Here is a 19138-nt window from a genome sequence, read left to right as displayed (position 1 = left end):
TCAGGAAAGATATCATTGGGACAATATTGTCCAGATAAAGTTTAATTGTTCAATAAATGTGGCCTCTAGAGTGCTGATGACACACAGCATATGACTGACAAAAGCAGATCACAAAAACTCACCATGAGCATGTTGTGCATGCATTTAGTGTAAAATATGTCATGTTGTTGTCTAAATATTCAAAGAAATAAACATGTAAAAATGTAAACAAGAGGGCAAAGATGGCCCTAGTTCGCTCACCTGAGAGGAGTCGGTTCATTCAATCTTTACCAAATGTCAAACTTGACCTAGATATTGTCCAGACAAACATCCTGGTCAAGTTTCATCATTATTTCACCTGCGAGTCAATGTACCTATGAAGTTTCATGATCCTAGGCGTAAGGATTCTTGAGTTATCATCCAAACCATTTTTCTAAGTTGAGTCACAGTGACCTTGACAGCCATTGTGTGAATACGTTTTTTGGCACTGTGACCTTGACCTTTGACCTTGTGACCTGATAATCATAAGGGGTCATCTGCGAGTCATAATCAATATACCTATGAAGTTTCATGAACCTAGGCATAAGCGTTCTTGAGTTATCATCCAGAAACCATTTTACTATTTCAGGTCACTGTGACCTTGACCTTTGACCTAGTGACCTGAAAATCAATAGGGGTCATCTGCGAGTCATGATCATTGTACCTATGAAGTTTCATGATCCTAGGCATAAGCATTCTTGAGTTATCATCCAGAAACCATTTTACTATTTCAAATCACCGTGACCTTGACCTTTGACCTAGTGACCTGAAAATCAATAGGGGTAGTAGTAGTAGTAGTAGTAGTAGTAGTAGTAGTAGTAGTAGTAGTAGTAGTAAGCAGTAGTAGAAGTAGTAGTAGTAGTAGTAGTAGTGGTAGTAGTAGTAGTAGTAGTAGTAGTAGTAGTAGTAGTAGTAGTAGTAGTAGAAGTAGTAGTAGTAGTAGTAGTAGTAGTAGTAGAGTAGTAGTAGTAGTAGTAGTAGTAGTAGTAGCAGTAGAAGTAGTAGTAGTAGTAGTAGTAGTAATAGTAGTAGAAGTAGTAGTAGTAGTAGTAGCAGCAGCAGCAGCAGCAGCAGCAGCAGCAGCAGTAGTAGCAGTAGTAGTAGTAGTAGTAGTAGTAGTAGTAGTAGTAGTAGTAGTATGCATTACAAAAATGCAGTTAGCCTTACATTTGGTAAAATTTAAATATATTACAAGGGAGGCAAATCTGTAACAATAAATTTAAACTTATTGCATTTGTTTCCCCTGTAGTGTATTACCTCCCCTGTCCTGCTTATATTTATATTAATCAACAAAATTAAACATAAACACAATATTTAATATACAAAATATACAAAAAATCTCATATTCTGATAATATTTTTACTGATCCACTGTATTTTACTAAAAGGATGATGTTTCATTGGACTGATAATTATAGATTTAGGATTACAGACCAGTTGCTTCAGTAATATTGTTCAGAGTGTGCCCTGTTGTCCGCGTATGCATTCTTAAATTATCATTCAAAAAACCATTTTACTATTTTGAGTCACCGTGACCTTGACCTTTGACCTAGTGACCTCAAAATCAATAGGGGTCATCTGCGAGTCATGATCAATGTACCTATGAAGTTTCATGATCCTAGGCCCAAGCGTTCTTGAGTTATCGTATGACAACCACCTGGTGGACAGACCGACAGACTGACAGACCGACCAACAGACCGACATGAGCAAAGCAATATACCCCCTCTTCTTCGAAGGGGGGCATAAATATTGGTGTTAAATATGTAATGATGGTGTGATATTTTAATTTAATGCAGTACATAAACAGCAATTAACTTTTATCAAAACAAATTTTCTCTTTACAGTATACAGAGTTTGCATCAATTAATTTGATACTTCTACTGCGAACAGTTTTATATGTGCAAAATATTATATTATTCAATATGTGAAAATATTATTTTATTCAATATTTGATTTATATTCTCCATCATACAATTTCTTATCAATGAATATTTAACAGGACAATGGGAAGCGTTAGATGAATTGCAAAAATAATTATTTTAAATTATTACACAAGTATAAGGTTACAAGATATATGAATGTGTTTACATTATACACAATCTGTTAAGGTAAATGTCATATATATAAAGCAATAGATCTAGAAAGTAAAAACGTCTTAATATTAAAAAATCACCTGCGTACCAACCCACCTGCCATTGGTCATGTTATCCCTAACAACCATTTTTTTTGAGGATGGCCTTAGTATTATGTAATAATATGACAATTAATCATGCATCATGTAACAGTAAACAGATTTATTGTACATGTACCAACATTAATACTCATAACTTGAAAGAAGCTATCATTTCAAGAAAACTGTTGTTTGGTTAAAACAAGAGCATCGCATAATGGGTGCCAAAGCTCAGCTGCAGGTGCAGTTTTGAATAATTGAAAGCTTGTCAGAATTTTATTTTTTTTAGAGGTCACAGTGACCTTGACCTTTGACCTAGTGACCAAAAAATGGGTGTGGATTGTATAACTCATCAAAGTGCATCTACATATGAAGTTGTAGGTGGAAGCACTTTGATTTTAGAGACACATGTCAAGGTTTTAGCACGACGCGGACAGCAGATGCCAGACGACGAGCTGGCTATGACAATACCCCGGGTTTTCAAAGACAAGACCTCGGGTTTTTGCCAAAAAAAGCCGAGCTAAAAATTATGCCCCATGCAGCCTTATGAAGTCCTCCTAAAACCTGTTTGAAAATGCAATGGATATTACCACAAATAGCAGACATTAAAGGACCTTACAGCCATAGTTCCTTGTGTGATTACATGCATCTTGATAATTTTTATTATATAACTTAATTTGTATGCAAGCTTTTAAATTTATACATTCATATTGGAATAGAATTGAAAAAAATGGTCGATGTTTGACATAATGATTACAAATGTTCAAAGCCAATCATCTATAACTCAAGGGATATATCTTCAAAATTTCTGATTTTATATTTATGTTATTCCAATTACATAGAAACATTATCACAATACTGTATTTAGAAGTACAATTTGATCAATATTGATTTCCTTTTTGATCTGTGACAATTTGAAGGTGGTAAACTATTCATCATGCCACCAACATACCCAGCAACCGTGATAGAGATCATACAAATATTTAATTTGTTCTAGGATATATACTTGTGTGAATACTTCTTATGAAAATGGCATTCAAATATTCCCTTTTAGTGCACTGGAAAATAAACATGAACAGGTGAATTAATTTTACGTCTGCCGAAAAAAAAGCCCAAAACACAGTATGTAAAATTCTGGTGATCATTTAAACAAAGAAGAATGGCCTACCTTGTCAGTTGTGTTACCATGGCAACATAATGGGATTGCTTTCTTATTAAAACAACTCTTTAAACATAGTTATATTGCAAGTAACACTCATCATTTTTTAAATGACAGTAATAGTCTTCATTGTTTCACAATTGCGTTGTGTGAACAATTTTCAATCTCAAAATCTGTATATTGTAAATAAAATGTGGCTATGCATGGTATAGTTTTTCTTTACCTATACCCTAATTGTGATAATGTTTTATGTTGTTTTTGTTTTTTTTTACACTATTTACTTTAAATATTTTAAGGACTAACTAACAGTTATGAATAAAAGCATGCTATTCATTAAAAGTGAAATTTTAGATTATTTTTATTATTACCATGGTAACATATTTATGAGTAATTATCTTTTTTTCAGTCTATTGAGTCCTACATTTTTACCTCACTCAACCTCGTTTTAAACTCAGGAAAGATATCATTGGGACAATATTGTCCAGACAAAGTTTAATTGTTCAATAAATGTGGCCTCTAGAGTGTTGATGACACACAGCATATGACTGACAAAAGCAGATCACAAAAACTCACCATGAGCATGTTGTGCATGCATTTAGTGTAAAATATGTCATGTTGTTGTCTAAATATTCAAAGAAATAAACATGTAAAAATGTAAACAAGAGGGCAAAGATGGCCCTAGTTCGCTCACCTGAGAGGAGTCGGTTCATTCAATCTTTACCAAATGTCAAACTTGACCTAGATATTGTCCAGACAAACATCCTGGTCAAGTTTCATCATTATTTCACCTGCGAGTCAATGTACCTATGAAGTTTCATGATCCTAGGCGTAAGGATTCTTGAGTTATCATCCGGAAACCATTTTTCTAAGTTGAGTCACAGTGACCTTGACAGCCATTGTGTGAATACGTTTTTTGGCACTGTGACCTTGACCTTTGACCTTGTGACCTGATAATCATAAGGGGTCATCTGCGAGTCATAATCAATATACCTATGAAGTTTCATGAACCTAGGCATAAGCGTTCTTGAGTTTTCATCCAGAAACCATTTTACTATTTCAGGTCACTGTGACCTTGACCTTTGACCTAGTGACCTGAAAATCAATAGGGGTCATCTGCGAGTCATGATCATTGTACCTATGAAGTTTCATGATCCTAGGCATAAGCATTCTTGAGTTATCATCCAGAAACCATTTTACTATTTCAGGTCACCGTGACCTTGACCTTTGACCTAGTGACCTGAAAATCAATAGAGGTAGTAGTAGTAGTAGTAGTAGTAGTAGTAGTAGTAGTAGTAGTAGTAGTAGTAGAAGTAGTAGTAGTAGTAGTAGTAGTAGTAGTAGTAGTAGTAGTAGTAGTAGTAGAGCAGTAGTAGAAGTAGTAGTAGTAGTAGTAGTAGTGGTAGTAGAAGTAGTAGTAGTAGTAGTAGTAGTAGTAGTAGTAGTAGTAGTAGTAGTAGTAGTAGTAGTAGTAGTAGTAGTAGTAGTAGTAGTAGTAGTAGTAGTAGTAGTAGTAGTAGTAGCAGTAGTAGTAGTAGTAGTAGTAGTAGTAGTAGTAGTAGTAGTAGTAGTAGTAGTAATAGTAGTAGAAGTAGTAGTAGTAGTAGCAGCAGCAGCAGCAGCAGCAGCAGCAGCAGTAGTAGCAGTAGTAGTATTTAACGACAAACGACGGACAAAGACCGGTCACAAAAGCTCACCTGAGCAATCAGGTGAGCTAAAAACGAAAATTGCATTCTTTCAAAATCCTGATAAACCAAACACCTATGAAAACTTAACCTGTCAGTGTCACCACTATTCTGTTTGGACAGGTTTTACTATATTTTTATGACAAGGGCTGTTTGTAAAACATGCATGCCCCCATATGGACTGTCAGTTGACCTTTGACCTAGTGACCTGAAAATCAATAAGGGTCATCTGCCAGTCATGATCAATGTACCTATGAAGTTTCATGATCCTAGGCGTAAACATTCTTGAGTCATCATCCGGAAACCATTTTAATATTTTGAGTCACTGTGACCTTGACCTTTGACCTAGAGACCTGAAAATCAATAGGGGTCATCTGCCAGTCATGATCAATGTACCTATCAAGTTTCATGATCCTAGGCCTAAGCGTTCTTGAGTTATCATCCGGAAACCATCTGGTGGACGAACCGATGGACCGACCGACCAACATGTGCAAAACAATATACCCCCTCTTCTTTGAAGGGGGGCATCAAAATATATGGAAACATACAAGTTATTGTCAATCATAGGATATACCTTAGCAATTCTTTTCTCTCTGCCCTGCCAGAGTTTTGGAATATGGATGCATGCCCACAGAAAATCCAGAACTAATGTAGGATCATACCTGCCAACAGAGAGCACTGGTTATTGTTATGGTTTTGCTGTAATCATGGCTTAAATATCAATTCATTATTAATAAGTAACTGGTGTTGAATATAACGCTTAACAAAAAGAAGCCATGCAATAGTGTGCTAACTGTCTGCTGTGTTCTGCGAGGAGTGCGGTGATGCAGGTGTGGAGGGAGGCCCAGCTGGTCTGGTGGGTGAGCAGGGACAGCAGGTACGGCTGGCAGATGTGAGCCTCACGTGCTGCACATCCCTCCTCCACCACCTTCTGACAGAACACGAGCTTCTCTTGCACTTCTGGAACAGCTCTGATCACCTCAGGATCTAGCAGTTCCAGCCAATCAATAAACAGGGCCGCAGTGGACGGCAGTAATATGTTACTGAAAAAAGCGGGAAAGAATATGATTTTTGTTGTTTGACATGTTAATTATGACGTCATATATATTTGTAAAACATGTTTTTTGCTGTTTGTGTTGCATTTTGTATTCGAAATATATTACATCTTGGTATCAAATTGTTTTGTTGAATCTGATTCAATTTTACTAAAAATGATTACTTTACAGTTGATTCTGAGTAATATGACCTACCTCCTATCATTGACTTATATAAGAACTTCCTGTTGAACTGATACAAAAAAATATATCATGAAACTTTATATCAGGCAGATATCAGTGCAGCGATATGATAAATTTCAAAAGCTATTGGATGATTTAATTCAGTCAGTCACACCCTGGCAACTTCATTGTACTGAATCAACTTTTTGATAAAGAATTTACTTCAATAGTGAAATAATTTTAAAATCCAACCACAAGTTTTGTAAACACACAGACATATTGCAAGGTTAACTGACTCAACTGACTGCCAATTATTTTAAGCCAATCAGTAGGGAACACATAAACATTGTCATAAATGAATCTCAATAAATTAAAACAAGGTTATTACATAATGATTAAAAATATTTTTGTCAATTTTTCTAGACGGATTTTTTCTAATATATATATATATAAGGATCAGGTTGAAATTTCCAAAGCCATTTCTTAGAACAGACCCAGTGATTTTTTTTTGCTTTTATTTGTTACAGTCTGTGCCATTTGAATTGGGAAAATTAGCGCGATAAACAGTGAAATTGGGAAAAATAGCAAAATAAACCATGAAATTGGGAAAAAGTAAGCATTATAAATATGATTATAAGTAACATAGTTAATATTGTTTTTAATTGCATGTTCAGGGGGTTTTCTAGCCATTTTTGAAAAAGGAGTCTGGTCAAATTGGTTTTTTTTTTAATCAATAAAAGTGGCATATTTGGGAATTATTTATTGACAAAAAGGACTAAATTAAAGTTATTTATTTTGTAGGATGTCTAAAAAATTAAGTTGAGATCTTGAGTTAAGTCATAAGAGACATCTATCTTAAAAAAAAAAAAAAATTTAATTGGGCTTTTTTTGGGGAAATTTTGATAAGATTTTTGGGAAAAAACGTGGAATTTTGCGATTGGGAAGCAGCAGAAAATTGCCAGTAATTTTGAGCAAAAAAAAAATCACTGAGACCATGTCTAGTTTCTGGTCCTAGAAAAAAGATTGATAAAAAGTCTACACATACATGCCAGACGTCCCGATCTCGGGGGTACAGTCCCGCTATGGTGTGTTTATGCCAGGGTCCCGGTATGCGACAATTTGCCCCAACATTAGTTAAAACTATGTATGTTAAGTTAACAATAAAATTCGCTATTCAAGCCGTGTCTGGCTTAAATTTATCATTGCATACAGTAACTACTCTATGTATTCGGACACGTAAAAATATTTATTTTTTTCGTGTCCGAAAACTTAGATACGAAAAATATTCACAAAATACAGATGTCCGAAAACTTAGAGTCGAATATTGAAGTGTCCGAAAATAGCGTAAATTGTATCAACGACTACCGGTAATAGCACGCGCTTGTAAAATACCATGCCGTATAATATAAATAACAGTTATAAATGTTTGCACTGCATTTAAAGTAATTTTAAATGCTTAATTTATTTGACAGAAAGTTACTTCAAGGCTGTACTTTGACCAACAAGTTCAAAGATGAGTATGTGATGTACCGATACTCGCTAGTATGAACCTGTAATTAACCCAATAAAAACAAGCAAACTATGAATTCTTTGTTTGTTAATTTCCAATAGTTGTTGTCTAACACCTTCCATTGTTCGTAAAACATGCAATAGGGTGCATCACACTTTGAAGCGTTTAGTATTTGTCACAGTTATTTAACTGAGAATGTGTAGTACCACTGCGGTAGATAATTGAATTGTTAATTAGCACTACCCCTGGTAATTGTCATAACCCTTATTATATCGGGCGAAACCATTGTTTAATTCCGGTTTACAAGGTTATTTACCCCATAACGCAAATGCAATGGTCCGTTGCCCTCAGGCATGCACCTGCCATGTTTTATGATGTTAATCTGGTTGTAAAACCCCATGATCGAAGTGTCATTAGATATCAAAAACAGGACCGAAATTTGGTAACATAGCGCTGTAAAATATTTGTCCGAAAACTTAGAGACATTAATTATGGACGAAAACTTGTGTGTCCGAAAATTAAGAGTCACGAAAAATAATTATTTTTGCTAAATAATGTGGTGTCCGAAAACTTAGAGTGTCCGAAAACATAGAGTAATTACGGTATTCCTTTATTGCCCCAAATTAACAAACCATACCTACTACCCGAGTGCACCAGTGTTGTTTTTGACACATTAGCGGCGATTTATCGGATTTTTTTTATTTCATCAGACATTCACACCATGATGTTTTTATGATAGGGGTCGCTAATTGCTATCGAAAGATGCATTACAGTGAAATAAAAACCAACTACTTTTGTATTTAATGGCTTAATCAAGTCCAAATATACTAGTACGTGATATTCCGTGTATTATACCACCTGAGACTAAAAAACTGTCAAAACACAGATTTTATACATCAAACAAATTAAGTGCTGACTGATGCTTATTGATGTTTCACATAAATTTACTTTTGTTTTAGACTGATTTTCAGAAAATAGTTTGTACATATTGCATCAATCTAAATTCAGAGGTAAGTAGAGTAACAGTGCTTGAGGCGTAAACATCATGCTATACAATTTATACATGTTCAATTGGGGCCTCTGTCCCAAATGGATGTCAAATAGAGGAATGCCTCAAACTTCACATTTTAGTCATCTGCATAGTGCATATGTTTGTTTACTTCTGGAAAATGGAGAACGTTAGTGTTCACAAAATTCTTAAACACATTTATTGTCAATATTGGACAGAAATTTTGAGTTTTTGTAAGTAATATACTGACAACTGACTACAGTAAAGGTAGCATGATGATTGATCGTTTTAGGTGTCCCACTTTTTTGGTCAAACATCCAGACATTTTTTTATGGAATTTTCCGAATTTGGACTTGCAAACTTCTGGGTTGTATGATTCTACAAGTGAAACAGTGTATTGTTTCCCATTTGCCTGTGTTTTTTTTTAAACTGCAGATGACACATAGTTAAAGAGAAAAAAAATTATGTGATGTTTAAATCTTATCTAAAAACAAATCTTTTTAAGGTAAATATTAGATGCATTGTCAATCAATTTCTTTATTTAACCTTGAATTGTCAATATGCTTTGAGGTATGTTAAAATTCAATGTACAGTGAATGATAATTTTTATGTAGCTGCTGATACTGAGATAATTACTTAAAATAATGATTATTTGATCTTTAATATCCAAATGCAATCGGGAGCGAAGTCTGCATGTATGCTGCTACACAAAATTACAGCTTAATACCTCCATCCAATCTTAATTTTAAAAAAAAAAGGAAATGGTTTTCCTATTTATAGTAATGGTGACATTGACCCGTATTACAAAAATAGAATACCTAAAAAAAGCAGCATGTAAGTGACCTACAGGTACACAATGTTTATATCAAAATATCTTTATCCTCACTAAGTTATTTAAAAGATTTATAAAGATTTTAAAGGTTTGAAACTTATTTTTTGTACAAAACTTATGAAAAGTGACCTTGACCCAACTGAATCCAAATGAAAGGTCCCTATGCAGGCTTGCTAAATCCAAATGAAAGGTACCTATGCAGGCTTGCTAAATCCAAATGAAAGGTCCTTATGCAGGCTTGCTAAATCCAAATGAAAGGTCCCTATGCAGGCTTGCTTAATCCAAATGAAAGGTCCCTATGCAGGCTTGCTAAATCCAAATGAAAGGTCCCTATGCAGGCTTGCTAAATCCAAAGTTTCATCATAGCTGGTCATTGCAAACTAAAATTATTGATAAGCAAACGTAAACTTTTTTGTAAGTACAGAAGGGGCACTTTCTATTCTGCTAAATAGCAGGTCAGAGCTGTGGCCCTTGATTAGTGACCATGTTTAATGACTAGTAAAGATTACATTGATATTTAATTGAATATCTGAAGTAGATATAGAGACATTGAGTAAAAATAGGGGCATAATTCTTCAATATTGCAAGTCAGAGGTAAAAGCATCAGTGATTGTGCACGATGATCCAAACGACATGTCTAAAGTTTCAGTTGAATATATGTTGTAGTTACGGAGATATATTATTGTTGCATGCAACCTTAACCTAAATTTTATCTTGCAAGCTAACCTTAACCATGCAGTTTTCCATACAAACATACGGGGGCATAATACTAATCAAAAGCATTTAAAAGTTATAGATATTGGTCAGAGATTGTTCATTAATACCCTGAGCACATATGTAAAGTTTCATTTTAATACCTGTAGGTATAGAGATATGGAGTAAATGTTAACCTAAATTTTCTTCAAGTCAGCAATGGTGCTAAATTGAAGGTAAGATTTATGGAACTTTAAGTTTTAAAAGTGACCTCATAACATTGTAGTTTTTATATAGGATTTCTACTCCATATGACAAAGACTTAATGTGGTCTGAGACAGTATTATAAGAAATTAAAGTTGTTACTGCAAACATAAGAAACAGGAACCCATAAATTAAGACATATTTTGACCAGATATCACACACCAAATATTAAACCTCTGACCCAGGTGGTTTCAGAGAATAAGATTTTTAACACTCTACATATATCATGTGCCCCCCAGGCTAGGCTAGTTTTGAGTCCAGGCGCATGATTTGTACAAATATAAAAGCAGAAAACTATGCTATGCTACACACCAACTATCAAACCCCTCACCCTTGTGATTTCAGAAAAGATTTGCGAAAATGATCAACATTAACAACACAAGTCTTTTTAAAGTAATATGACCCCTGGGGCTTTGCAAGATGTGACCCAATAAACAAACTTAGAAGAGAACTACTATAAGATTTTAAGATTTTACATGCCAAGTAAGAAACCTCTGGGCCATGAAGTTTTAACGAAGGCACATTTTGTCTCAAGTTGCATGACTTGAACAATCTCAGAAGAGGACCAGAAGAATTTTTTTTACATATAATATTAAAGCCCTGACCGTTAAGGAAGAGGACTTTTAAGGCTTCCACTATACACATATAATAAAAACAAGTACACAACTAAACAATTTACACATCAAATATAAAACACTTGACCCAAAAAATGTCTTTTACTATTAAAGTATAGATAGATCTTGTGACCCTTGGGCATGGCAAGTTTTGATCCCAGGGGCATGACCTGAACAAACTTGGTAAAACGCTGTTTATTGGAATAAAGCGGGTGTACATTATGAAGTTAGGCGTGATAATTCTAGATACAAAATTATCTGTAGCATTGCATTGATTTTTCTTATCATTGTTTATTGATAGATCTTTGTAATCTGCCAAATTCCTCAGTACCCTGATGGAAGTGGGTCACGTGATAGCAAATATGGCGGTGGTCAATTTATTGATTATGAGATTATCTATAATGCTAAGAGTTGTTTTAAATATTACATAAGCTTAATTTTTTACTAACAAGTCTTTTCTAAGATTTGACCCCGTGATTTAGTTCTTTATAGGCACATTATCCAAATTTGAACTCGGACAGATATTGCAAAGATAGAAATTTCCATTTCACCAAGAATAAGTAAAAAATAATGGCCTTTAGAGTGGTTACAAGCCAAGTTTTCCGAAGATTTGACCTGGTGACCACGCTTTTTACACACATTATCATAAATTGTCACGATTAACATTCTGACTTGGTTTTATTAAGATTGAATCATAAATGGGGCTTGTGGTAACAAGGTTTTTCTAAGATAAGAACTGGTGACCTAGTGTTTGGATGCACATAACCCAGATTTGAACACAGCCTTTAAAATTGTCAACATAAACATTCTGACCATGTTTCATCACAATTAAGTATTAAGTGTTGCCTCTTGAGTGGTAACGAGGTTGTTCTAAGATTTGACCTGGTGACCGAGTTTTTGGAAGCAGATGACAGATTGGAGCTCTAGATATTGACCAAAAAAACATTCTTACCAAGTTTCATCAAGATTGAGTCTTAAATGTTGCCTCTAGAATGGTAACACAGTTGTTCTATGATTTGACCTTGTGATCTTGTTCTTGGATGCATGAGACCCAGAATCAATTACGGCCTCACTTTTGGCCAGAAAAACATACTAACCAAATTTCAGTAAGATTTGAAAAACAATTTTGCCTCCAGGATGGTAAGGAGAGTAAAGTTGTTGACGAACACACAACAGCTAACACCGCACGATGCCAAAGACAGGGCGATTTAAATAGCTTAACCTGTGCAATTTGTGCTCAGTTGAGCTAAAAATGTTAATGGCTAATTTCGAACCATTATAATTAAATGAACCAAGTATGCATTCATTCAGCAGACACTTGCATGCGTAAGTACATATTTTTATAATTGGAAATTTGTATTCAATTTCCCACACTTCCTATTTTTTTTATATTTTAGCATGAGCCAACAAGGGAGGCAACTCGTGATGTCACAAATTGGCAGTGTACAAAAAGTGGTACTTTATTATCTCGCTTAACATGGGTCTAAATTACGTTTAAAAGCTCTTTTCTGATTGGATGAAACAGTCTGAAATCATCCAATAAATAAAGTCAAGAGATTTATCTTGTGGAACATTCAATGCTATGCCGCATGCAAGCTATTTAGAAAGTAAAAATCGTAAACCAAAAAGTTTGTTATGTTGTTTTTTTCGCAGTCAAAGACAGTGTTCCTGGCTTAAAACAATGCAATATTACATTTAAGTCATTCATGTATTAGTATTTAGCTAGAAAGTGGTAGAATATTTGTGTAAAACATAAGAATTTTGATTTAAACTTGTGTCTGCTACAATTTAACGGGTGGTTACGGAAATTACCGATAGTACAGATGTATCGACAGACATATGCCAAACGACAGAATAGCATGCATATTTCAAGTTTATCAGCCTTGAAATCACCAATTTATCAAATGAGAATCAAAAACATTAATTTATCAACCAGTAATGGTCAGTAACACCAAAATCTTTGGGCGCAACCATCGTACTTTGCGGAAACCGCGACACATTGTCTTTCGGAAACCAACGATCGGTAATTTCCGTAACCATATTGAATATTTCAGTTGACAAGTTTTTGTTTCTAATGTTTTTCTCAAATATTCTACCACGAAATTATTGTTTACCATAACACAAACTGAATAACAAGTAATATTTCCTTGATTTTGGTGAGAAACACTGTCTATAAATGCATATAAATACGCCTTTAGACTCAATTGAAGTGCATAAAATATTGGGGAAATTTTTTTTTTTCAGTTTTTCGTTCCATCCGATAGTTTAATCAATTCCCATAGCTCAGTCACTCAATTATATTGGAAATTATTACCAATATCTGATAAAGCTTGTATTATTTATTTTAATCTTGAAAATTCTATTAGATAAATGTTTTTGTCTTTTTATAAAAGTCGTCAATTTTATATAGATTTCTCTATAGCTTGAAAAACATTTAGGCAAAGATAACACATTTAATATAAAATGCAAATATTTTATAAATTATTCCCTTTTAATTAGTATGTTGATTTATCTGAAAAAAAACAATATCACTTCATTGAATTTTTAAAAGTTATAACAAACATTAAATGTTTTCCTATCAAACGATTCACGACTCATATAGCAGCTTGATAGGAAGATATGAACAAATCAAGGTTGCTAGGATGCCCGCCTAGAATGGTCATGATAGTATGGAAGTACTTGATATCCAAATTTATTAGCCTTTGGGTGTTGTAAAGACGTGAAATATTTGATGAAATGTCTCAAAGTGTACTTTTTTTTTCATTAAGTAAAAGAAAGGCAACATAACCCTTAAGTGGCTGAGAACAACTTATGGCTGAATAAAATGAAAAAGAGGCTATATGCTTGTTGAAAAAAAAGTAAACAATATTATAAATGAATTTTCTGATCAAAAGTGGTATTTTAAGTGAATAGGGGAGATACATTTTTAAGAATAAACAAAATAATTATAAATGTTTGGGTGAAGTGCATGTCATCCAGTATTATCATAGTACCAGTTTTGGTCTAAATAACCAATAAAAGTTTTTAAAATTCATAACCCCTTGTTGCAAAAAAATCATGAAAAATAGAATTTTAAGAGTAACCTATTAAAACAAACATAAAATGCTTTATTAGACCCTATATATTATCTCTGCACTCAGTTGTCATCAATAACTTATGTTTTAAACAAGAGATGTGTTTGTCAGAAACACAATGACCCCTATTGTGCCGCTTTGAAGTCATAAATTTGACCTTTGACCTTGAATGATGACCTTGACCTTTAGCCACTCAAAATGTGCAGCTCCATGAGATACACATGCATGCCAAAAATCAAGTTGCTTCAATATTAAAAAAGTTATGACCAAACTTTAACAAAGGTTAAAGTTTTAGGAACGAAAAAATACAATGACATTTGACCTTTGACCTTGAAGGATGACCTTGACCTTGACTTTTCACCACTCAAAATGTGCAGCTCCATTAGATACACATGCATGCCAAATATTAAGTTGCTATCTTCAATATTGCAAGTTATAAAAGTTTAACCAAGGTTAAAGTTTTGTGACACACACATACAATGACTGACTGACACAATGAAAGACAGACAGACAGGCCAAAAACAATATACCCCGATCTTTCGATCCGGGGACATAAAAATTATTGTTTCATGCTACTCATGGTCCCAGTTTTTTTTGGAAAATTGATTACATTATTTTAAAGTACGAAACCCCTTGTTGCCAACAAATTCATAAAAAATATAATTTTCAAAGAAATCCATTAAAACAAAAAGAAAATGCCTTCTTAAATCTTCAATATTATTCCTGCAAGCATTTTACATCAATTATGTATGTTTGAAAAAATCATTGGTTCATGCTATTTATTTATTACCTAAAACATCATTTTTTGTTAGTGTGATGTATAGCTTATTTCAGTTTTATTTGAGAAATCTATTTTTCAACAAGGGAAATTCCATACCTACCGGATTTAGCAGATGCTTCATCAGACACTTGGAAAATGTAAAGTACTTGATTTGTATGTTTGACAGAATATTTAATCAATAAAAAGGTAACAAAACTTTATAAAAATAGCATTTCAAAATACTGGACAGTACACAAATACCCCACACCTCTTTACTTAACAGATAATCTTACTTTTGAAAAATAAAATACCATATCAACCTTTGATCTGCCCAATTAAACTCACCAATCCTCATGTAATACATGCCTAACAATGTAGAAGCCCTGCAGTTTTTTGTTTGGTACACTGAAAATTGATTACTTAAGGTAGCGCACCTCTAATGATTTCCGCGATTTATTTTACGATCATTGCCGATCTTCAATGATCGCTTATTTCCGAGAGATGCATTTTATTTTTTTAAAACTTCGAATTTTGATGTATGTTTAACTTATTCATTTAGAATACATTATTTTCACTATAAGTATTGACTTTGATCCAATTATCATCTGCAAAAATAGGATTTCGCGATTTCTTCAAAAATCGACGAGCCTTTTTACCTGTTTACTTATGGATATCTAATTTAAGTTAGCACTGATGTGAAGTTGTCGTGGCCGAGTGGTTAAAGCGATGGACTTTAAATCTTTTGGGATCTTCCCGCGCAGGTTCGATTCCTGCCGACATCGCATACTTTTTGCGACGCGTTTTATTTCTTTACTAACGTAATTTGATTTAATATAGCACATAAGCTATGTTTGTTGTTAAATATGTTGAAAATTGTATGCACATCCTTCAATTTTAAAATTAAAACAACGTTATGGCTAAATGTATTAATTTACTGCTGAAAATACGAATGATGCATGTTGCATTTTTATTTTTATTTCAAAAAGTAAACGGTAAATCTGTCTATTTTTTTGGTATTTTTGCTGTATATAGTGTTTCTATAAAAACTAAGTTTAAATATAACTTAAATGATACTATTATGAATTTTATGACACTTTGTTTTTAACCGACCCAATTTTTACTTGGCTGAAATCACTTACATTTCATGGCGCTATTCCATAGATTAAAATTTGTAAAAAATAAATGTCTGTAAAATAATACTTATCTCATCTTGTTTAAACTTTAAACACCTTTACTGCATCTGTACACACCAACTGCATGCCCATATTTGGAAATTTGAATGAATTATGGAACTTTTATATACCCCAGGGGTGAAAATAAACTGGACAAAGCCGAGCGTGAGGGTGGTTTTGAAAAAATCGGTATATTTTTTTTAAAAGCATGGAAAGCCTACCTACAAATTTGCATGTAGTTCAGTGAAATGATGCTGATTAGGAAAATAATTAATTAAATTATATTTGGATATGTGCCCATTAGAGGTGCGCTACCTTAAAGGAAAGTTATGCCATGATGTGCTGTTTTGAGGGCATCACTCTATATATCAATGACAAATACAAAAACCAACACATGTTTCAGGCGTCCGATTTTTACATACTGTCCGATTTTAGGTATGCACCCAGGATTCATTCTAAATCAAGTTATTCTCTGAATAATGTGTAAGGCAATGACCTGATATTATGCCCTAGTGTTCCCATTTTGTGTCAATAGCAATGATAAGGCAACACTAAGACACAACATGATGTCCAACATCATAGCAGACAATTAGTGTGTACCCATCTGTGGTGCTCTGATGCGCCAGCAAAGCAGATGCAGCCAGCTCTACAGGACGGTGCTCTGTGATCCGTGATGACATCATTGATGACATCATGCTCTTCAAAATCTGCTTTTCTTGCTGAGTGGAATCTAATGGTAACTTCATCACATCTGAAAGATAAAGTTTACCACGTGTGCAGTTCAATACCTATTTCTTTTTTATTAAAACACCTGCAAAGAAAGTCTAATACAAGTTCATGTGCACACTGAACTCTCTTTCTAAAACACTCACTTCAGTGTGGACAAACATTCAAAATTGATGTACTAACAGTGAGTAACAATGTAACATTTATAAATTGGTTAATGTCCTACACAGCACAACTGTTCATAAAACAGAGAATGAAAACAAAACTAACAACAGAGTGCCATTATAACAACGATAGGCCTGAAATCTTGTTTGAGGTAGAGATTTAACTAATGTTTAATGGTTACAATTTACCTATTCCAAACTGTGCACTACTAGAGAGGTTCACTTTCATTGTGGACTGAGCTCTGCTAATGCGGCTGTACTGGTGCAGCATGACCAGTATTGGAGTGGGCTGTCCTTCACCCAGCCTCGCCAGTCTGTCCAGGACAGCAGTCAGCACAGGCTGCACACCAGCCACCGACTGCAACATGCAACACGGCTGTGCATCAGCACAATGCTTCAATAGTCAGTACAATGAAATTATTAGCCATATGCATTGTTCCATGTTTTATACAACCATTATGAACAGTATTTTCTTAAATTTTCAGAGTTTTCATTGGTTACCTATTTTCTCTTTTAACTATCACATGACATTATTTTGGCAAAAGTTTTCAGCTATTGTGTGTATCATTGGGAATAAAACATGTATTGCACATCTACACTTCATTGTGGTGACATATTAGAAGTTTCAATTTAATCACTTATGAAATGTGGAAAAGATCTCTCCACAAACTTTTTACATTAATGTGGACTAACCTAAAAAGTTGTTCCAATAAACCCCCCCCATCTCAATTTTTGTCTTCAAAATATGGATGAAATCAATTTTTTAGTTAAGGAAATGTGTTTCAAAGTTTTCAAAACCTAACATTTCTTTGTTAGTCCAAAATTACTAATTATGCATCAGAGTCATTACTCTTAAAGAGTAACAACTAATGAGCATCTCTGCCAAGGCGAATACAATTCTGCTCAGTGGTTTAGGATGCGATGTTGTTTGAAATATTAGCTATTAAAACCCCATTTTGATCAATCATATACTTATGCAACGGACTGAAACAATTTGTATAACTGTTATAGAGGACCAGCCATAATCATTGCTAAGATGAAGCTTCATAAGGGAAAAAATATTGTCACAAAACCAGGTTTTCAAGTTGAAAAAAAAAGTCTGATAAAGAGAGACAATTAAAAATGTGCATGGTTACTTATTATTCCTAGTTATCCCCCTTGTGTCGAATTTAATCTATTTTTAGTCGTGGCGACCTTGATTTCGACCAAATCATAAAATCCCTACAATATGCACCAGGACATTTGGTGACAATCATTTTGTGAAAGTTTCATTGAAATCCATTGAGAAATGATGAGGAGTTGGGCTCGGAAGAATTGTTCCGCCCGCCCGCTGACATTCACCAATCAAATAACCAGTTTTTTCCTTCAGAAAACCTGGTCAAAAATCAGCGTGATTGTTTTAAGTTGTACAAAATTAATGTGATGATCTGTTTGTACCAAGTCATTTTATAATCTGAAAATGACTTTGTTATGGACTGGACAAGATCATTTATAGGCCATTTTTGACCTTTGAACTCAAAGTGTGACCTTGAACTTGGAGATATCAAAGTAATTCCTTGGCATGACACACCTTCCGATTATTGTGAACAAATTTACTGAGTAATTTCAAAATCTCACAATGAATGACATTGTTATGGCCCGGACAAGATCATTTATGGCCATTTTTGAACTTTGAACTCAAAGTGTGAGCTTGACCTTGAAGATATCGACGTAATTCTTTCGCATGACACACAGTCCAATGATTGTAAACAAGTGTGCAGAGTAATTTTAAAATCTCATAATGAATGACATACAGTCGAAACTGACCTAACGGCCACCTGAATTTACCGGTCACCTGCTGACAACGGTCAGTCTGGCATCCCCCCTAAGAAAAACACTCTATATTACACTTGAATTTAATGGCCACCTGTCCATATAACAGCCAACGGCCACTATATTCCACTCCGAAATTCATGTCTTACCTGAAATCAACGGTCACGGGTCAGTCGTCTCGAGTCGCGAAAATTAAAAACAAAGCACATCATTTGTCCGTCTATTTTGCGGTTAAAGCGTCTGATAGCGGTCATTGTCTTTGA

The 19138-nt window shown here is 34.2% G+C and overlaps 2 protein-coding genes across 3 annotated transcripts in view; one reads left to right on the top strand and one right to left on the bottom strand.

The window, feature by feature from the left end:
• The window catches only part of LOC127868416 (putative proline-rich protein 21), a 408141-nt gene that overhangs the window by 113511 nt on the left and 275492 nt on the right, over positions 1-19138 (top strand). The window lies entirely within an intron of this gene.
• Positions 1-19138, bottom strand: part of LOC127868397 (integrator complex subunit 1-like) — a 200146-nt gene that overhangs the window by 36427 nt on the left and 144581 nt on the right. Inside the window, exons 32-35 of the mRNA XM_052410148.1 lie at positions 17253-17421; positions 16774-16924; positions 5823-6071; positions 5603-5690 (exon numbers count right to left, since the gene is read on the bottom strand). Coding sequence (XP_052266108.1) covers positions 5603-5690; positions 5823-6071; positions 16774-16924; positions 17253-17421 — 657 coding nt within the window. The remainder of the gene's footprint in view (positions 1-5602; positions 5691-5822; positions 6072-16773; positions 16925-17252; positions 17422-19138) is intronic.

The sequence above is a fragment of the Dreissena polymorpha genome, chromosome 2 (assembly GCF_020536995.1).
Source record: "Dreissena polymorpha isolate Duluth1 chromosome 2, UMN_Dpol_1.0, whole genome shotgun sequence".
In the NCBI taxonomy this organism is placed as follows: Eukaryota; Metazoa; Mollusca; class Bivalvia; order Myida; family Dreissenidae; genus Dreissena; species Dreissena polymorpha.
Note: the sequence above shows the minus strand (reverse complement) of the source record. Positions and strands in the feature narration are given on the sequence as shown.